Genomic DNA, 21,975 nt, shown 5'->3' with positions numbered 1-21,975 from the left:
CAATGCCTTGCAGCAGGGTTGCTCCGTATCCTCCTGACTCGTGCTGGCATTGAGTCCAGCCCGGGCCCGCAGGATTTTTTCTGCTGCGTTTGCGCAAAAAGGCTCCATCCAAACTCCACCTCAGTGAGGCGTAACACATGCAATGAATGGAGCTATCTTAAGACCTGCTTCCCGGGGAGTCGTACGTAGCCCCATGCTGCAGGATTCTGCCCCCGCAACACGCAACAGTGGCGTCAACACCACAGTGCGACAACCACCCCTGCGGAATATGCAGCTTCAAGAAATACCAGCTACACGCCACTCCTTCACCCCCAGAATCACCCACGGACACCCGCGACAAACCAGCGTTCTTAAATTTAACTGCAACGGACTCCAGAGTAAGATCGAGGAGATAGTTGCACTTATGAATCGGGAACGCGTATCGATAGCTGCGGTCCAAGAAACCAAGCAAAACAGCCGCTCGGAACTTCTTAGTTGTGCCGGTTTAAACGTTATACGTAGGAATCGCGAGTGAGATAATGGTGGTGGCCTAGCCTTCGTATTGTACAACGCCGTGCATTATCGTTTAATCAATGAAGACATCGACCGCAGGGATACTAGCCTAGAATGTCAGGGTATAGCTGTCCGGTCAGGCTATGTCGAGCTGGAAATATTTAATATATACATCCCTCCAGTTACATGTCGCCCAACAGGATATCACCCGAATATAGGTGCGCTACTTCGTGGTGAAAACCGTTTGGTACTAGGCGACTTTAACGCGCACCACGATCTTTGGCATTCCTGCCGGTCAAATGACCGTAGGGGGATGGAGCTGACGGAACAGATTGACGATTCGACATTCTGCACAATGAATGACGAAGCCCCCACCAGAGTTATGGGCACCTGTAATAACTCGCCTGATATTACCATTGCTAGCGGTGGTCTGATAAGCAGCATAACCTGGCGGCCTGTGCTAACTCTCGCATCAGACCATCTGCCCATATTTATCGCGATCGAGAAACCTCCTGATTTTGTTTCTGTGGACAACCGTACTTTCGTTAACTTTAACTAAGCTAACAAGCTAACTGGGTCGGCTTTACAGAATTTACTGAGAGCACCTTCAACGTTCTACCCATTCCTATAGACGTATCCGTTGGCGAACGCCGATTCCGCAAGGTGGTCACAGTAGCTACCGCTCGCTTCGTCCCGGCTGGAAGAATAGCGGAACTCCGAACCAATTTCGTAGCCGAAGCAGCTGTTTTAGCTAATGAGCGCGACACCTTACGCCATATCGATCCCGGGGATCCCATAATAAGGGATCTCAATTTGGAGATTCGGCGTATGGTAAACCATCATAAGCGGACGAAATGGATAGAGCACCTGAAGTCCTGCAACCTCTCCATCGGTGTGAATGACCTTTGGGCTATTGTCAAGGCTTTGTCTAACCCGAAGAGACATGACAACCGAGTTGAAGTTCAATTCAATGGTCATGCGGACCCGAAGAAGTGCCCGAGCTATTTTAAGCTTCCATATATACTGCACCCTTCAGTAGACAAAACCAAGCGATGTGTTAACCGACGGCTGCGTAAAATGCCAAACGACTGCGCGCCACTTACTTTCATCAGTGAGGATGTTCAGAATGCCATCAACAAATCGAAGTCATCTAAGTCCATTGGCCCTGATGGAATCAACATGCTTATGCTAAAGCATCTAAGCTTAACGGAAGTAAGCTATCTTACCATGGTCCTTAACCTACTGTCGCTGAAAACTCTTCAAATACCCGATGTGTGGAAAGTCGGAAGAGTGGTCCCACTAATGAAACCTGGGAAACCCGCCAACAATGGGGAGTCATATCGTTCGATAACTCTCCTTTTCCCAGTAGTGAAGACACTTGAGGTCTCGCTACTCCCGACCTTCATTCACCACCTTAGCCTTGTCAACCACCAGCATTCCGAAAAGTGCACAGCACCACCACAGCACTTAGCGTCATAAACGCTCAGTTCGTGGCCGCAACCAGAAACCATCCTATGAGGGAACGATCCTCGTAGCGTTGGGCTTGTCAAAAGCTTTTGATACTGTCAATCACACAACGCTACTGCAGGACATCATACAAACTACGCTCTCTTCAGGACTAAAGAGCAGAACTATGAACTACCTGAACGGTCCCCAATCAGCCGTACTATTTCGGCAAGAAAATCTAAGCTGAGAAAAATTAAATATGGGGTTCCGCATGGCGGTGTCCCCTCCCCGTTACTGTTTAACTTCTACATCTCGAAACTGTCACAGCCACCAGAGGGAGTCTCCATAACCTCGTACGCAGATGATTGCACGATATTGACGTCGGGCAGTGGAATCGAAGGTATGTGTTCAGAAGTAAACAACTACCTCTCCGACCTTTCTCGTTTCCTCACTGCACGGAACCTCACACTTTCCCAACCAAATCCGCAGCGACCATTTTTACGAACTGTATGATGGAGTATAGACTTGAACTTAATATAACTTAACTTAATCCTAAGATTTTAGGTGTAACTTTTGATAGTCTATGCTTCTTCACTCTCCGTACGACCGCGATTCTCGCCAAGGTACAGAGCCGCAACAAAATCCTCAAGTCGCTAGCCGGCAGCACATGGGAAAAAGACAAAGACACGTTGTTGGCAACATACAAGGCAATCGGCCGGCCGGTCCTCAATTACTCCGCACCAATATGGTCGCCTGGAAGCAGTGGTACGCAGATGAGGAAACTCCAAACTTGTCAGAACACTGCACTCCGGACCACGACGGGATGCCTCTTGATGTCTACAGTAAAGGAGCATAATAAACTCTTCTCCAAACAGTTCCTGCTAGGATGTTTTCGTAGAAATCACCCTTGCTGCCACCTGCATGGAGCGGAACCACCTCCTAGGAGCATCAAGAGGTCCTTCCTTGACTACGTCGACGACATCGTACACTATGCCGACGGGACTTCGGACGCAACTGACTTCCGACAAGTACTGTGAAGCTATCAACACCTTCACCGACTCCCGTCCAGTGAATGACGTTCTTGATGTCAAATCACCACCCATCGGCGATGCAATTCGCAAACGAAGAGCTCGAATTGCCGCGAGAAACGCGAGTGACCCTAGCGCAGCTTCATTCTGGATACTGCAGAAGGTTAAACTCCTACTTATCCAGAATAGACCCAGACATATCCAATATATGTCCTGCATGCAATGAGTCTCCGCATGACACTGGCCACCTCTTTTCCCTGCCCTGCCAACCCCACTCATCTAACACCCCTTTCCCTGTGGTCCGAACCCGTCGTCGCACTCGCGACTTGGCACTCACGCCACTGTAGACAGTCATAACTTTGAAGTCGTAGATAATTTCGTCTATTTGGAACCAGCGTAAACACCACCAACAGCCAGCCTAGAAATGCAACGCCGGATAACTCTTGCCAATAGGTGCTACCTCGGACTGAGTAGGCAATTGAAAAGTAAAGTCCTCTCTCGATGAACAAAAACCAAACTCTATAAGTCGCTCATAATTTCCGTCCTGCTATATGGTGCAGAGGCTTGGACGATGACATCAATTGATGAGTTGTTGAGAGTTTTGGAGAGAAAAGTTCTGCGAAAGATTTATGATACTTTACGCATTGGCCACGGCGAATATCGATGGAACGATGAGCTGTACGAGATACATGACGACATTGACATAGTTCAGCGAATTAAAAGACAGCGGCTGCGCTGGGTAGGTAATGTTGTACGGATGGACGAAAACACTCCAGCTCTAAAAGTATTCGACGCAGTACCCGCCGGGGGAAGCAGAGGAAGAGGAAGACCTCCACTCCGTTGGAAGGACCAGGTGGAGAAGGACCTGAATTCGCTTGGAATATCCAATTGGCGCGACGTAGCGAAAAGGAGAAACGACTGGGGCGCTGTTGTTAACTCGGCTCTAATCGCGTAAGTGTCAACGCCAACTAAGAAGAAGAAGAATTTCTATTAGTTGTTGGCATTCCTGCTGACTGGACTGCCTGACAGTAGTACTATGCTGTTGTTGGCATTCTTGCTGACTGGACTGCCTCACAGTAGTACTGTGCTGGGCATCTGGCATTCAGTTGACGCAGGGTCAGGAAGATCTGGACAGGATTGCCCAAAAGGTGCCAGTATCCATAGTCCACGTTGGAGATTGCGACTCCTGTGTGGACCAACGGTCGTAATAGCGAACCGTTCAGCCCACATTGCGATTCGGTTCAGCTCCACATCAGTCGACTCAAGACCGTTACGGGGGCCTTGTCCAGCCGGCGGCCATTAGAGTGGCCTTAATCCGACCACTGATTAGAGTTGTGGGCTGTGCACATTTTTAAGTGCGTTCAGACGCACGCACCTGGAGAGCAGCTGCTCCATAATCCTCTCTGTCCAAGAGCCCTATGCGTCAGTGGTACGCTGGCGTATCAGTCTGACTGAAAAGAAGTCGGAAGGCGAGATGCCTCCTAGACAGAGAAAGAGGTCTAAGACCCTCGCTGGAAGCGGAGAATCCGCTGCTCCTACGGTGCTGGATGATTCCACGTCGTGTGGCGAAGGAAGGTCCCCACCGCGGCGTTAGGCGCGTACAGGGTCGTCGCGTAGTAACTGGGGAAGTGAGGGCGGGAGCCGAAGTTATGGTAGGAGCACCAGTATGGCCACCGCTGAGAAAGCGGTTGCCCAACCGTCAAAGACGGTTGGCAAAGAAAATGGCGTCGGGCGTGAGAAAGTACTACGAAAGCGGGCATCAGCGTCGCGAGTGCCAACAAAGAGGGCGTGCGGGATTTTTCGCTGGGAGCAGTTGTTGTTGGGGTGGAGCAGTGAGCCATGTTGCGGCTGCCAAAAAAATAAAAGGGACTGCGGAGAGGCTATTGAAGCTAGCTTCAAAATATGAATCGCTTCTGATGACGGTTATTACCGAGAATGCTCATCTTTGCGGTGAAGTAGACGCCCTTAAGGGAAGTTGTGTGAGACACTCCGAGCAAGGATAGCCCCGTCGCTGGCTGCTTCCGTTGCATGGGATTCGATTACAGGGTGGCTGATTATAGGGCTAGATCAAATGTCTGCCGAAGGTGCGGTCAAGAAGACCATAGAGCTGCCGGTTGCGTCAATGCACCCCATTGCCGCAACTGTGCGTTTAAGGGTAGTGCCCTATCTATTGTGGCATTGTTGAGCGCCCTCGCCAGACACTGATGGGTGGGATCATCCAGCTTTACTGTCAGGGCTCTTATCCCGTGATGTGCGAGTTGGGGGGCAGCATGGTTGAGGGCGGGTGTGGTATTTCTCTACTCCAGGAGCCCTACGCCACCAACGGTGTGGTTCGGGGCTTCCTGGGGGTTTTAAGGTCTTCTCTGACCTTAGAGCTAACGCCGTAATAGTTGTGAATAATCCACGCTGCAATTGCAGAAGGGGAGTTCGGTAGGATGATTGTCGCTAGTTTATACAGTAAATATAGCGAGCCCCTAGAGCCCTACCTGGGCAACATGGATAAGCTACTACTACTTACGAATAGTAGCCCATTTATCCTAGGGCTGGATGCGAATGCCTCGTCCTCGATGTGGTTTAGTAAGGTATCCCGGCATTCGTCTGGATACCAAAGCCACAGTCGAGGTCCACATTTTGAATGAACCGAGCGACGCCTGGAGGCGTGAGCGACATTAACGTGACGTTTATGAATCAGGCAGCAAATAGGGCTTTCAGCGTTAGATGGGAGGTTAAGGGAGGGTATAGATTGAGTGATCATAATTTGATTCAAATTATGGTTACCCCTAAACCCCCTCCCTCGCCTTATGAGAGTCCATTGCGGCGATAGCGTATCACTGGTAGGTACTGGAACCAATATGAACTCTCTGTTAGGGAAGCGGTATCCAGTATACCGCTATAACAATTCCCACAACAGCCGGTTCTACGCACCGGAATTGACTCGGATTTCATCCGACCAAGGGCTGTTCTTTCGACGATCTAACCCCGTTTGGATCGGTAAGTGTTAATTTGTGTTTGTCGTCTCTAGAGCAATGCCTTGCAGCAGGGTTGCTTCGTATCCTCCTGACTCGCGCTGGCATTGAGTCCAACCCGGGCCCGGAGGAATTTTTCTGCTGCGTGTGCGCAAAATGGCTCCATCCAAACTCCACCTCGGTCAGGTGTAGCACATGCAATGGATGGAGCCATCTTAAGACCTGTTCAGGCCTTAAGACTCATAGGGAGTGGACCACGCGTTACGTGGCCCCATGTTGCCTGCGCAATACTGCGACCCAAGCCTCTACGGCTGTGCAATCCGCACATAGTTCGCGCGCCGCGCCGCCACTCAATCCGAGTGGCCAACAGAGGACCTCTACGGTCCCTAGGAGCTCAATCAGGCAACATAGCTCCCCTTCTGACTTGTCCCCCCCCCCCAACCTTCATCCCGCTCCAATCCTCGTGCGAGAACCAACCAGCAGCTCTTGGTCCCTCGCACAGTCTGTTCCGTGTGTCAGACCGTCATACGTCGGAACGTGACATCCGTCAAGTGCAATTCTTGTACTGGCTGGTGTCACTTTTCGGCGTGTTCCGGCCTGCGCACCACACGTGAGTGGAGTGACTCATACGTTGCCCCATGCTGCAGGAGTCTGCCCCCGCAACTCACAACAGTGGCGTCGCCTATCAACACCCCAGCGCGACAACCGCCCCTGCGGGTACTACAGCTGCAACAACTTCCACCCACACGTCACTCCCTCACCCCCAGGATCACCCACGGACACCCGCGACAAACCCGCCTACTTCAATTTAACTGCAACGGACTCCAGAGCAATCGGGAACGTCTATCGATAGCTGCGGTCCAAGAAACCAACTCAGATCTTCTGAGTTTTGCAGGTTTCAACGTTATACGTAAAGATCGCGAGCGAGATGATGGTGGTGGCCTAGCTTTCATATTGCACAACACCGTGCAGTATCGTCTAATCGATGTAGACATCGACCCCAGGGATACCACTCTAGAATGTCAGGGTATAGCTATCCGGTCAGGCGATGTCGAGCTCGAAATATTTAATATATACATCCCTCCAGTTACATGTTGCCCAACAGGATATCACCCGAATATAGGTGCGCTACTTCGTGGTGAAAACCGTTTGGTACTAGGCGACTTTAACGCGCACCACGATCTTTGGCATTCCTTCCTGTCAAATGACCGTAGGGGGATGGAGCTGGCGGAACAGATTGACGATTCGACATTCTGCACAATGAATGACGAAGCCCCCACCAGAGTTATGGGCACCTGTAATAACTCGCCGGATATTACCATTGCTAGCGGTGGTCTGATAGACAGCATAACCTGGCGACCTATGCTAACTCTCGCATCAAACCATCTGCCCATAATTATTTCGATCGAGAAGCCTCCCGATTTTTTTTCTGTGGACAACCGTATTTTCGTTAACTTTAACTACGCTAACTGGGTCGGCTTTACAGAATTTACTGAGAGCACCTTCAACGCTCTACCCATTCCTATGGACGTATGCGTTGGCGAACGTCAATTCCGCAAGGTGATCGCAGCAGCTCCCGCTCGCTTCATCCCGGCTGGAAGAATCGCGGAAATCCGCCCCAATTTCCCAGCCGAAGCAGCCGTTTTAGCTAATGAGCGCGACACCTTACGCCATACCGATCCCCGGGATCCCCGAATAAGGGATCTCAATTTGGAAATTCGGCGAATGGTAAACCAACATAAGCGGACGAAATGGATAGAGCACCTGAAGTCCTGCAACCTCTCCATCGGTGTGAATGACCTTTGGGCTATTGTCAAGGCTTTGTCTAACCCGAAGAGACATGACAACCGAGTTGAAGTTCAATTCAATGGTCATGCCTCTTCGGACCCGAAGAAGTGCGCGAGCTATTTTAGCCGGCAATTCATACTGCACCCTTCGGTAGACAAAGCTAAACGATGTGTTAACCGACGGCTGCGCAAAATGCCAAACGAAGGCGCGCCACTTACTTTCACCGATGAGGAGGTTCAGGGTGCCATCAACAAAGCAAAATCATCTAAATCCATTGGCCCTGATGGAATCAACATGCTAATGCTAAAGCATCTAGGCTCGACGGGAGTAGGATATCTCACCAAGGTCCTCAATCTGTCTCTGAAAACTCTTCAAATACCCGATGTGTGGAAAGTCGGAAGAGTGGTCTCACTAATGAAACCTGGGAAACCCGCCAACAATGGGGAATCTTATCGTCCGATAACTCTCCTCTCCCCAGTAGTGAAGACACTTGAGGCCTTGCTACTCCCGACATTCACTCACCACCTGAGCCCAGCCAGCCACCAGCATGGATTCCGAAAAGTGCACCACCACAGCACTTAGCGTCATAAACGCCCAGATAGTTCGTGGCCTCAACCAGAAACCACCCTGCGAAAGAACGATCCTCGTAGCGTTGGACCTGTCAAAAGCTTTTAACACGGTCAATCACACAACGCTACTGCAGGACATCGAAAAAACAACGCTCCCTCCAGGGTTAAAGAGGCGGACCATGTACTATCTGAGCGGTCGCCAGTCATCCGTACTATTTCGAGGTAAAACATCTAAACTGAGAAGAATTAAACAGGGGGTACCGCAGGGCGGTGTCCTCTCCCCACTACTGTTTAATTTCTACATCTCGAAACTCCCACAACCACCAGAGGGAGTTTCCGTAACCTCGTACGCTGATGACTGCACGATTTTGGCGTCGGGCAATGGAATCGATGGCATGTGTTCGAAGGTAAAAGGTCATTCCTGGATTACGTCGACGACGTCGTACAGTACTCCGACCGGACTTCGGACGCAACTAACCTTAGAGAGGTACTGACCGCCATTCACAGCGAAGCCATCAATACCTTCACCGACTCCCTTCCCGTGAATGGCGTTCTTGGAGTCAAACCACCACCCATCGCAGACGAAGAGCTCCAGCTGCCGCGAGAAACGCGTGTGACCCTTGGGCAACTTCGTTCTGGATACTGTAGCAGGTTAAACTCCTACTCATCCAGAATAGACCCTGACATACCCGACGTATGTCCTGCATGCAACGTGTCTCCGCATGACACTGACCACCTCTTTGCATGCCCCATAAACCCCACCCATCCAACACCCCTTTCCCTGTGGTCCGACCCCGTCGAAACAGCACGTTTCGTGGGCCTACCATTAGATGACATCGACGACAACACAAATGACATTTTCCATCCCAACGGGGATTGAATTTCCGTTAAAACAACAACAACAACATACCGTTTATAGAGTTTGAAGAGTTGGGAGTGGACGAGCAAATTGCTCATCTCTATGGGGTAGTTTGGGGGCTAAATGATAGGGTACTTAGGAGGTTTGATAGTTATGTGACTAGAAAGATTAAATGGCGGACGCGTGAGTTAACCTTGAAGACGAGGACTGTTAGGCGATTGAGGGGAAAGTTTCAACGCGCTCGACGGTCCAATTCTGATAGGCTGTACCAGCTTAGGTATGAATTTGGTTGTGCGGATAAGGAATACAAAGAAATGGTAGTGAAGATTAAGGAGGAAGACTGGAAGAGCTTCGTTAGGGAAAATACGAACAACCCCTGGGGTCAGGTCTAAAGGATCTGCCGGGGTCGCAGTAGGAAGGATGTCACCTCTCTTCGCGTCAGTGACACTCTGTTATCGTCGTGGAGAGAGTGTGCGGGGGCTCTGTTAGGTGTGTTTTTTCCAAGGTCGGGGGTGCAGGTACCTCAAACACAAGAGGAGTTAGGGTACGCCTTTGGCCTGGTTAGGTCTAAACGGTCCCCAGGTTTTGATGGTTTGAACGGAGAGATGTGTAAAAGCTTATGGAAGTTCATTCCGGAATATCTGGTGGGCTTTTATAATAAGTACGTCTGGGAGAAATATTTTCCACGTGAGTGGAAAAAAGCTAGGGTTGTTCTTCTCCTGAAGTTCCCTGATAAGATCAGGAGCGATCCTCGTTCTTATCGGGGCATCAGTACTTCGAAAAGTGCTGGAAAGAGTCATGGTGCAACGGCTTCAGGAGCTAGCGCGGGGTATGTGGTCGGATAGGCAGTATGCGTTTAGGAAAGGACGCAGTATAGAGGACGCATGGTTTTACGTTCAGAATGTCGTTAAGGAGAATGTCAACAAATATGTCCTTGGCATATTTGTTGACTTCAAGGGGGCGTTTGATTACCTAAGCTGGGATCGAGTGGTGCAACGGCTGGAGGAGCTTGGCCGTCCGGAAATTACTCTTTGGCTGAGTTATTTTTCCTACAGAAAGGCCTCTCTTGTCGGCATGAATGGGAGTGTGAAGATTGGAGTTGTTCGTGGCTGCCCGCAGGGTTCCATCTATGGTCTATATATTTGGAACCTTATGATGGACACTACGCTTGGGCAGCTCGAGCCTCTCGGTAACTATTGTGCGTATGCGGACGACCTTTTTATGGTCGAAGGTCGCTCGCGGTCTGAGCTAGAGCGGAGGGAGGAGATCTCGTAGAGATCGTGAATATTTGAGGTGTAAGAGTGGGGGTTGACATATCGAGAAAAAAAACGATGGCAATGCTGCTTAAGGGCAGATTGCCACCGGTTCGTTCACCGATTGTCCTTGTGAATGGGGCCAGCATCAGATATGTGTGGCGTGTGCGTAGTGGTCGTTGAGTTGTTTGTGCGATTGGCGGGTGCATTTTTGTTGCTAAGGTTTATGCGGGTACATAGTTTTGTGCTTTATTGAACATTTCTGTGCACTATCTCGGCGTAATTAGCGGTAAGTAATTTCTATTTGTAGGTAATATACGGGCAGCGTGGGCATCTACGTTGTTGTTGTTGGTAGAATCTTCGCACGGTTCCAGTGCAGCAACGTGTTGTTGGAATTCTCGCTGACTGGACTGCCTGACATAAGTGCTGTGCTGAGCATCTGGCGTTCAGTTGACTCAGTGTCAGGTGGACTTGGACAGGATTGCCTAAAAGGTGCCAGTATCTGTCTAGTGTTGGAGATTGCGACTCCTGTGCGTACCAACGCTTGTAACAGCGAACCGTTCAGCCCACGGTGCGATTTGGTACCGCTCCACATCGGTCGACTCAGGACCGTTACGGGTACCTTGTCCGTCCGACGGCCAATAGAATAGCCTTAGCCCGACCCCTGGTTGGAGTTGTGGACTGTGCACCGGCGATCACGCAGTAATCGACCGCTTAGGTAGTTCGCTGTTACTGAGCAGGCCTGCACGTGAGTCACATTCTTCAGTGCGTTAAGACGCACGCACTTGGAGAGCAGCTGATCCAGAACCCTCTCGGTCCGTGAGCCTTCTGCGTCAGTGGTTTGCTGGCGTATCAGTCTGACTGAAAAGAGGTCAGAAAGCGAGATGCCTCCTAGACAGAGAAAGAGGTCTAAGACCCTCGCTGGAAGCGTAGAATCCGCTGCTCGTACGGTGCTGGATGATTCCACGTCGTGTAGCGAAGGGGAAGTGGTGGGACCTCCGCTAAAATAGGGAGGGCATGAGTAAGCGGGATATTTCGCGGGGAGCAACTGTTGTTGGGGGTGGGGCAGTGAGCCATGTCGAGGCTGCCAGAAGAATAACGGGGGAATTAAGTGGGCTGGTCTTTGATGCCAAAAACTTTGATGCAGGGACCGCGAAAGGGGCTGTTGGAGCTCGCCTTAAAATACGAGGCGCTACTGATGACGATCATCACCGAGAATGCCCATCTTCGCGAACAGGTCGACGCCTTTAGGGGAGGTTGTGGGAGACACTCCCCGCCTCCGAGCAGGTCAATGTCTGCTCCGTTGGCATCGATGCCTGCGCCTCCAGCACCTGTGCTGGAAGCAATTACACCGGTGATGCCGAAGCCTGTAGAGACCTGGTGGTTTGGTTGTCAGGAGTAAGGAGCCTTCAACTTCCTCTAAGGAAGTAATTAAGAAGGTAGTTGAGGAGGTGGGTCCCTCACTCGGAATGAGAGTCCACGAAGTCCGACCGATTAAGAGAGGTGAAGCGGTTATCCACACTCCCTCTGTTTTCGATAGGGAAAAGATAATAATAAAAAGGAATGCTATATTAACACACGAAATACTTTTTCTTGTAAACTAATACAAGTTGCTTAACCCAATCATTAACTAATAGTTCCTCAGTTTCCAAATGAGTATACGTATCGTTTATATGTAAGGCTAACTACTTGTAAAAATCATATAGGTGGTATTAGTAGTACCATCTATGTATCAGCCACTGTTAGTCGGGTCCTTTAGTATATAGTTGTGATTCATTGTGTTAACACGTGTGCTCGCATAATTTTGTGAATAATTTGAAATAATAGGTTTTTCCCGAAGATTTATTTGTGTGCTGGGTATTACACGTAAGTTCATTTATTTGTGCATACTGTGTGTTTGGGGCATTCATTTTGCATATGTGTAGGCCACGCGTTTGTTTTTTCGTTTTTCTGACGTATCAGAATTACTTAAAAAAAGTTGTTTCTGTACATATTTTGAATTGTAGGCGGTGAGAAAAACCAAGTTGAAAACTTGTTTGTATGCACATTTATTTCTACATACAAAAAGTTTTTCATTTGCTGTAGTAGCTTTTTGTTTTTTTCCAAGTAGTGAGGTTCGTGTGAGTGTGCACACACATAATTTTCAAACAAGCCGTGCAAGTGTTTTTCTATGCTGCATAGTAGGTGTGAGGCAAGTGTTTTTAAGGGGGTATTCTGGTCTAGAAGCATGAATTTCAGGTATTTTTTAAAGTGTCGTAAAAAAGGCAATTAATATTTTTAGTTTCCATTTTTTTATTAGTTATTTGTTAATTTTAGAAGAGTACAGAAAAAAAATAAAAACTAAAAAAGTAAAAAATTTCAAAAATTATGAGCTGACGAAGTGGGGGGTCTCTAAAAATTTCCACCTGACCATACCCATGATTTCAACCCTCCTAGTTATCTGAAACCAAAGAAAAGGATTGTTAATCTAGAATAATGTCGCAATGGCCTGAACTACGGAAAAGTGGGAACAAATTTTTTTCACAAAATGGCGACTGCCTGAAAAAAAAGTTTTTTTGGATCACTTTTTCTGACTATTTCGAATTTTTTAAAAATAATAAAAATAAAAATTTGGGGATGGGGCTAGTTCCAACCATAGACAAGCCTATAAAGAAGACTCTACAAAAATTTCAAGTAATCGGTCTAGTAGAAGGTATCGTTCCGAAAAAGTCAGTTTTGAGAAAAACGAGTTTAAAGTTTCGCGTAAACTATTTTGTTCGATTATTTCCGGCCGACCCGGCATCCAAGGTCAGAAAAGTGCCTATATCTCCAAAAATAATTTGAATTTTGAGAAATCCTCTTATACACTAATTCTTGAATAGTTAAACTTTGAAAACATAAAAAAAAAAATCGATTTTCTTAAATTTCTAGACCAGAATACCCCCTTAAGTGCAGGTAGTTCAGTTGCCCGTGTGACAGGGGCAGCAGTTTTTGCTCAATAGGTGCGGGAGCTGCTAGCTTTTGTCACTTGTTTGGTCGTAATAGTGAGCTTTTCAGCCTACCTATCACAGGTGGGTAGGTAGGTAGAAGTGCAGCCCTGTTGTCTTTCGGGCTCAATTGGCGCTGGCTAATCCTTTTTGATGCACTATTCGTAGACCTCTTATATCACGTTTCACCTTCTCTTTCAAACCATTTTGAGGTTTCGTTGAAGCTACTTATGTCCGATATGCTTTTAGTAGAAATCCATTCAAGGTTTGGTGCTTGATGGATTCCAAGTGATAGTGATGGGCATTCACAGAGAAAGTGGAAAATTGTTTCCTTGTTCCCTGTTATTCCGCAGCTTCGACATTCGTTAACGAAAGTTCCTGCCTTTGCGAATTCGTCTGCTTTTCGTTGTTTCTGTGGCCGGGAACCCTGATTAAGTCGCCTCGGATTCGTTTAGGAAAGTTCCTGCCTTTGCGAACTCGTCTACTTTTCCGTTGTTTCTGTGGCCGGGAACCCAGATTAAGCTTGTATTTTATTGAGCTTAGTGCTTTCTTGAAATTGAGGACTATGCTGGAATTTGGGCGAAGACAAGACCAGGAGCGCCGCCTGGCTATCTGTAAATATTGCTGCTTTACGTCTTGTGATTTTCCAATAGAGTTTCGCATTCCTTTTCTATGCCCAGTACTTCCGCTTGGGAGATGCTAGCCGAGTTCGGTAGACGTATAGAGAGAGAGAGCCCGTCGGTATAAACTCCATTCTAGTCTAGATGGTATCCTCACCTGAAAGTGTCTATTGAAATCCAGCTTTGGGAGAATGTAGTCTGATTTGTTAATGGTGAGCTTGTTTAGGATTACACTATGTCCGTAGTTCTGCTGATTTCAACCACCCAATTCTTTTATTCTTATAGCCGCAATAGCTGCTGTTTTGTGAATAAATATGTCCATGGGTAGTTGATGCAGGACCACATTGATCGCGTCAGTCGGACATGACCTGATTACATCAGTAACACCCGCATATGCTGCACTTTGTATTCCATTTAATTTTCTAATGTTGTATTGTTTGTTTAGCGCTGGCCACCATACCAGAGCTCCATATGTAAGTATAGGTCTTATGACAGCAGTATACATCCACATGATTATACTAGGTTTGAGGCCCCAATTCGTGTTGACGATTCTCTTGCAAGTATAGTAGGCCATGTATGCTTTATTTATTCTTTTTTCTGTATTTATTTTCCAGGACAGTTTGGTGTCAATCTCCACCCCCAAGTATTTAGCTGTGGGGGATAGAGTGAGTGTTGTATCGTTTAGTACCGGAAGTTGAAACAAGGGATTTTGGTTCTGCTTGTGAATATAATCAATTCTGTTTTGTTCGGGTTAACTCCCAGTCCATTGTCTGGGCCCATAGGTTTAACCTTCCAAGTGCTCTTTCCATAATCTCGCTGACTTTGAAGGATACCAACAACACTATATCGTCTGCATATGCTGCTGCTTTCAATCCTCCACTGTTTAGTTGGAGTAGTATTTCGTTCAGCTCTACAACCAATAGAAGCGGGGAGGGGACCCCTCCTTGAGGCGTCCCTCTACTCACATTGCTTGTTTGTTTTGCAGCGCCGTTTGAAGCTATAATCTTTCTATTCTCAAGCATCGATAGTATCCATCTGCACATAGTGTCGTCTATGCCACCATGTGTCAAAGAATTAATTATAGCATTTACTTCTATGTATGTTATTGAAGGTGCCCTCTAAGTCTAGAAAAGCAGCCATGGTGTATTGTTTGTAGTGTATGATTTTTCAATTACATTTATCACCTCGTGAAGGGCAGTTTCGGTTGATCGGCCTTTTATGTACGCATGTTGGGACTTCGATAACTTATCCGCCATTATTGGTCTTACATGTAAGTCTATTAGCCTTTCTAGTACCTTCAGCATAAAGGAGGTGAGGCTTATAGGTCTAAAATCCTTGGCATTACCTTGTGTTCTTCTGCCTGGTTTTGGAAGGAACACAACTTTAATTCTTTTCCAACTTCTTTGGATGTAAGATAGTTTAATGCTAGCTTTGTATATATCTTCAAGCCTTTGAACCTATGTCCTACCAGTTTTTGCAGCCCTATGGGCATAATCCCGTCAGGACCTGCCGCTTTAAATGGAGCAAAACTATTTATGGCATATTTGATTTTGCTTTTGTTTACTATTTGGCCTCGGTAATCAGCTGCGCTTATCGGTGGTTCTGGCTGAACCCTCGTTAAAGGTGTTTGCTGACTCCCGGGGAAGTGTGTTGTATTTAGTACCTCCAGAGACTCTTTTGCCGAGGAGGTCCAATCACTTCCCTCCGTCCTAATGTAGGCAGTGTTAATATGATCTTTGGATAGCATTTTGCTCAGCCTTGCGGTTTCTCTGCAACTTTCTGTCGATGTGCAGAAAGATCGCCATGAGTCGTTTTTAGCTTTCCTGACTGCTTTTTTGTATCATTTCATAATATCTTTATATGGCTGCCAGATGGTTCTAAAACTCTCATTGAAAGGTTTCCTTAGTTGTGTTCTCAAATTCCTGAGCTCACTGTTCTACCAAGGAAGAGACTTTCTCTTTTTCAGAACTGTTAGTGGTGTAGATTCATTGAAAGTTGTGGTTAAGATTTTTTCCAACTTCTCTACTTCTGAATCTGGTTCCTGAGGATTGCTAATACTCTTATTGCCTCTCTTTTCAAGGCATTTTGTTGCTATACTGGTAAATTTTTCCCATGCTGTTCTTCTAGGGTAGGATGTATTAGAGGAGTACTGTATTTCTCGCGGATGCTGAAGAGTTTCCAAGAGTGATCCGACATGAAAGGCTTATGGATACCCTCCAGTTATCCACCAAAAGACTGTCTGTCTCGGTTGATGGCGTGAGGTCCAGCACTTCCTCCCACCCCGGAAACCTCTCAGAGCTTGGGAAAATAAAGGTTGGCTTATCGCCCTTGTTACATATACTTAAATTCCTATTCTGAATATACTGTAAGAGTGACTCACCCTATTAGGACATCTTCCTTCCTGTTGTCCTCTAGTAGTCTTATAAGTGGTGCCGGTGGTATGTCCTTCTCATGGGCCATGTAGGCTGAAACCAAGAAGAAATGATTTTCCTTTTGTTCCACCTTTACCACTGTGATACCTGCTGTGCTGTAATTAGGACAAAGAAATTCATTTATACTTCTATTAATAAGAATGCATGCCCTTGGTTTACCTTTGTTTCGTGTGTAAAAAATGCAACAGTTACTGCTGTTTAGCCCTTTGATGGTGTCTTCATTAACCCAGGGCTCCGGTATTAGACTGATGTCGATGCCCCTCTCGTTTATGAGGGTTGTCAGATTCGCTGTAATACACTTCGAGTGCTGCAGGTTAATCTGTACGCAGTGTAATTCCGAAGCTGATTTTGCAGTTAGCCTTCTTAAGAGCCTCTATGGACTCTTCGCAAATGTCAACCAGAATTTGTCTGCTTGCTTTATTGGGTTTTTCCTCCTTGATCAGCTGCCACTCATCTATACCAGGTATAGCTTTCTTCTGCAGCTTGATGCATCTCAAGAGTTTCTCGACCGACTACTCTAGAGGGGGTAGCCAAATGCGAGAACAAGGTCTCTTCGGGATATCCCTGGCGGGTATAAGCCTCAATTGGAGGCCTACAAAGGCGTTGCTGGATTTAGGATTTAGGTTCGGATTGCTTCCTTTTCAGGAAGTTTACGTATTCCTCTACTATATTTTTAAGGCGCTTTGTTTCTGTCTCATCAACTGGGGTATCGGCTCCCTGATGTTTGTCTATATTTCCCAGCTGATTCTAGGATTTTTTGCGTTTTTTTCTGTTTTCTCCTGTAGTCGCCAGTGCGACTTTGGTTGGTGCTCATGGCAGCTTTGGAGGTAGACGCTTCCTCTCTTAGATTGGCTGTTTCCGCTGCTGTATCTACCGATATACTTTGGCTGGTATGTCATGCAGTACTCTTACTCGGCTCCTGGCTGGAGGCGAGTAATTCGTCCTCTTCGGATTCCGTTATAGGATTCCTATATGTTATATAAGTTCCTTAAATCGTCGCTATTGTCGTCAAATTGGATGTTGTTAAGTTAGTTTTGTTCATGTTTGGTCCCACGAATAAGCCGGAAAGGGTTGGTCACTCGTCCGCAGAGCCGGTATGCGTAGAGAAGGCATTTAATACCTCTGACCTCACCCGGGCATCGGAGGGGACCGTTCGCCATCAGCTATTCGTTACCGCTCGCTGACCATTCAGCCATCGGCGCGGGAACCTCAACACGTAGGCATAGGGTGGTGCTGCTGCGGGTATCCTCATACTTTCACATTAGGAGATGGGCGTAAAACCTAGGGTTTATTCATCCATATCAGCATTGTGGGAATTATGAGGTGTCCCTCTTAGTTCGTAAGAGTAGAATGCGTTTACTTTGGGATGCACACTTTACTATTACTTAAGCCCTTTCGCCACGACAAGGCGACCAACTTCAAAGGAGACTTGGTTAATTTTTTACATCGGTCGACTCCGGGTAGGTACGGGGACAAAGGTCCGCTCGGCACCCTTTTTGAGTGACATTTTTCCGGCCTTGAGCTGTGGGGTGTGCCCTCGCGATATCGCCTTAGTCGACCGTTTGGGTGGCGGCTACTGCTGAGCATTTTTGCGCGAGTTAAATAATAATAATATAGTGTTTATAATTTTATTTATTTGTTGAGTTTAATATCTCCACATTCATGTTTGATGACAATACTAAGACTAAAGGACATTAGGTTTGCTTACAACTATTTGTACTATCGACAGAACATTCATGTAGTTCTGTTGTGTTCTTATTTTAAGCTGATAAAAATATTTGGATAAGTTCTTATCTCTTACTGATAATTACAATACATTTTTGTGTGTATATGTCATACATACATGTTTTTATGTTTACAGCTGATAAGGATTTGTTGATATATTTGGGTTCGTGAGTATGATAAGGAATGTTATCTTCCTTAACTCTTCCCTTTGTTAAAATGGAATGTTCTCATTTCAAAGGCGCTGTGTTTGGAGTCGCTGTACTTCCATTTCGTATATGTATCTGCTCGAAAACTCGGCGTTTTTTGGCTTCTTGTTTAATCTGTTAACATTTACATGCCTTTACTGAGGCGTATATAAATAATTCTTATATTATTACTAAAAGAATAGCATAGTTTAAAAATTGTAAAGGGCGTTCCTCAACTTGAATTAGGCATTTGTACATTTCTTGTATATTAGAAAATGTATAATTCGATTTGGATTCTAATATTTTCATAATTTTGATTTGTTCATTTCGATGACCATGTATTATATTTTTTAATTCTTGGTCATGGTTAAAATATGTCTTATTATCTAAAGTAGTGCTAATATTAAACTGAACTAATTTTGTGCACATTGCTTTCTTGAACATTATTACAATATGCTTTGTCCTTATTTAGTAAAGAGATGGTACAATTATCTTGCAATTCTTGTTTACAAATATTTATTCTTACACTATTTTTACACTTAAATACTATTATAAAATTATTTTCACATTTTGCTATTTTTCTTTCAATTTGTAATTTTCCATGTTTGTAGGCTAACGGAATTAAATTGTATAATGTGCATTTATTATTAATGATAGGGTATTTGTATATTGTGATTATTGATGTGAATAATTTTTCAAACTGAGAGTTAATCTTTCTGTGTTTGCTATTGTTTTCAATAAAGTAATTATTCTTTTTATTTCTATTAAATCGTCATGGTCTGATGTCCCTAAAAAGTTTAGTGAACGTCGTGCCCTGTAGTTTGTGGGTATTAATTGTGATTTTAAAGCCTCTATTTTACTGACAGGAATAGCCTCTTCTTCATTCGGATTTGCATTATACCTGTTTCTCATAATATTTTCGTACATACCTACACTATGAGAAACAGGTATAATGCAAATCCGAATCGTTAAATTAGCTACATGGTACAAAAATTGTGTGTCTTCAAATAAATACACTATGTCTGTCTCAGTCAAAACAAATTTTATATTACTGAGGTCAGTAACTAAATTTGCAAAAGAGGAGTAAATTGTAAATAATATTATAATACCGCCGTACATGCTGTAGCCTGTCTTCGAATGCTGTCCTTATGGATAATTTTTTCTCTCTCAGTTAGAATGGTTTATATTTATTGGCACTTTTATTCCGTCTGTCCGTTCGGGAATAAATTATATCACTTCACCTACCTATACGTAATTGTCTTTCTATCTTTATTGTGATAATTTAATACTCTTCCTTGATTTTTAAGTAAAATATCTTCTATTTCCGAATACTTTTCCCGATTGAAGAATACGTCTTCCGGTTTTTATCCTGTAGTTGAATGGATAGTTTGGCCATTTTGGGGTACATTTGAGATAATATTTCCGCTATGTACTCATGGCAATTTAGCTTGTTTTCCAGTTTTCGTAAATAACAATATTTTGAGTACTTATCAATGGAGCTGATGTATATATTATTGTTCATGTGAAATATATCCATTTATTTGTATTCCCCTATTTTTGTTGGAATTGGAGTTTTTCCTATAGGTTGTTTGTTTGTATGTGTCTCATACTTGGGTTGTAAGAAAATTTCACATTTTATTGTTTCTGTTCTACAGATTTCCTTCAAGTTGGGCCAAAAATGTGTAAGTAAAATTTCTTGTGTGTTATTTTTATAATTGCGGTGAGCACGTCTGTGTGTCTTTACTACTAGTTCCTTTTGTTCGTCTATGTTTATAACATCTGTCAATAGATTTGGTGATATTACAAATGTGCAAGTTGGAAAATTAGCAATAATGTCATCTTTGACATGAAATAATATTTCCTCGTCTATTTTTAAAGCGTTCGTGACAGTGGGTCTGGTAACTTCTTTTAATTTTTTTATTAGTCATTCTTGTCTTTGTAGTGGATTGTATGACGTACTCTATTTGGAAAAATTGTTTTCGTTCATACGCCTACGTTTGCTGGGTCATACATAGGTAGAATTTGATTTTTAAATGAATTCAGTGGTTGTTTTACCCTTTTGAAATGTTTTACAGGTGAACTTTCTGCTGAATGTTTAGAACAATCAGTAGTCGCATTTATTTGTTGTCTTGATAAAGCGTCTGCTACAACATTTTGGTGTTCGGATTCTTGTCTGATAATGAATATATGAGGGACTGATGATCTGTGTAGATAGTTAAGGGGTCAGTAGGGTAATCTGGCCTGTTTTTTTGACATTTTTTTTCATAGAAATTTTTATTCTACAATAGAACTTTTTTCACTCATCATGAGGTATATCGTGGAGTGTATAAACAAATTTTTTTTGGGAATTTTTTGATGACATCTGTTGGAGAAATGGCTGATGAATGAGATGCGTTTTTTCACTGGCGGACACGATTTCTCATGTTTGGATCATCTGAAACATAAAGATCCAATTTATTCTTAAAAAGTACATGAGTGGTTATCGTCCCTACTAGAATCATGAAAAAATGTTGACAAATATAAAAGTATTTAACGTTTTTTTTGTAATTTTTTCCCATGCTTTTTTTACATAAATTTTGTCATAACATTGTCAATAAATTATGAAAAATATAGAGACGATAGCCTGGCGTTTTGTGAACATTTAAACAAAAATTAAGCAAATCGGCAGAGTATTTCGACCGGAATCATGTCCGCCAGTTTAAAAAGTGTGTTTTGAGAAATACGCGCTTAAAATTTGAGGTGTGTACTCTGAGCGCTCCGAACGTCGAGCGGTATTATTATTTTTATGCCTTTTTCGGAACCTTCCAAAGGTAAAGTAGGTTTCTACATTAATTCTAAAAGTATAACAGAAAATGGGCAAAAAAAAATTTTTTGGAAAAAGATTACCCTATTGACCCCTTAAATTTGCTACCATATATAGGTAGTTTCTTAACTTTTGAAATGACCAAATTATGGTTAATAGTTCTTTTTCATTTGTGCTATAATTCGGTTCAGTATCATTTAATGTTCTTGAAATGAAGGCAATTGGTTGTTTATTTTGAGATAGGACTGCCCCAATAGCAAAATTACTTGCATAAGTAGTTAAATCAAATAGTTTCGAGAAATCTGGTTGAAGGGGTTCTGTTTGTTGCCAAGTGCTATGTATATAAATATATGAATCTACGCAACCTTGTCTGCGAAGATGTTCGAGCAGCAAGCGAAGCGGTGACAATCGGCGATCGTTTGTTCGTTTCTTTCGGCACAGCTCGGCTTTTCTACCAACAACATAATGTTGCCATGCTTATGCTGTTGTTGTTTTTGTAGAACAATGTTTCAATTTTTGGTTGGTGACATATTCAATTAAAAATAAATTCTGTTGGGATTCGAACCTACGTGCTCGTCGTAACTCTTCAAGCGCTTACCACCAACACCACCATTGACATATTGCATTGTCCTAATTATGGTTTGGTTATGCATGAAAGAAATATGCAATGGATCGCCGATTGTTACCTCTTTCCTTGCTGCTGCTGCGCATATGTATGTTTGCATGCTTGTACATTATTGAAGTTATGCTTCTTTTTCTTTCGTTTGTCTTTCGTTTTTGCGAATTCTCAACTATTTTGCGTATATTTTGGTTGAAATACTCTGCGTTGGCCGTTGAAAAATT

The 21,975-nt window shown here is 44.6% G+C and overlaps 1 protein-coding gene and 1 pseudogene across 1 annotated transcript; both read left to right on the top strand.

The window, feature by feature from the left end:
• Positions 1 to 805: 805 nt before the first annotated feature.
• LOC120779999 lies at positions 806 to 2,508 on the top strand (annotated as a pseudogene).
• Positions 2,509 to 7,150: 4,642 nt separating this feature from the next.
• Positions 7,151 to 16,451, top strand: LOC120779998. Its single transcript, XM_040112284.1, has 3 exons — positions 7,151 to 7,802; positions 8,296 to 8,662; positions 16,376 to 16,451. Exons 1-3 carry the CDS (start codon positions 7,151 to 7,153, stop codon positions 16,449 to 16,451), a joined length of 1,095 nt encoding a protein of 364 aa, XP_039968218.1.
• The last annotated feature ends 5,524 nt before the right edge of the window (positions 16,452 to 21,975 follow it).

Source organism: Bactrocera tryoni, unplaced genomic scaffold, assembly GCF_016617805.1.
Source record: "Bactrocera tryoni isolate S06 unplaced genomic scaffold, CSIRO_BtryS06_freeze2 scaffold_120, whole genome shotgun sequence".
Lineage (NCBI taxonomy): Eukaryota > Metazoa > Arthropoda > Insecta > Diptera > Tephritidae > Bactrocera > Bactrocera tryoni.
This window is presented reverse-complemented; position numbering and strand designations above follow the sequence as displayed.

Excerpts from the sequence above, each read along its gene's own strand:
- LOC120779998 (XM_040112284.1), top strand. The coding sequence starts at position 7,151 with ATGGAGCTGGCGGAACAGATTGACGATTCGACATTCTGCACAATGAAT. Across the intron at positions 7,803-8,295 it reads AGTTGAAGTTCAATTCAATG|CACTTAGCGTCATAAACGCC; the intron begins GTCATGCCTCTT and ends GCACCACCACAG. Across the intron at positions 8,663-16,375 it reads GATGACTGCACGATTTTGGC|GACATCTTCCTTCCTGTTGT; the intron begins GTCGGGCAATGG and ends TCACCCTATTAG.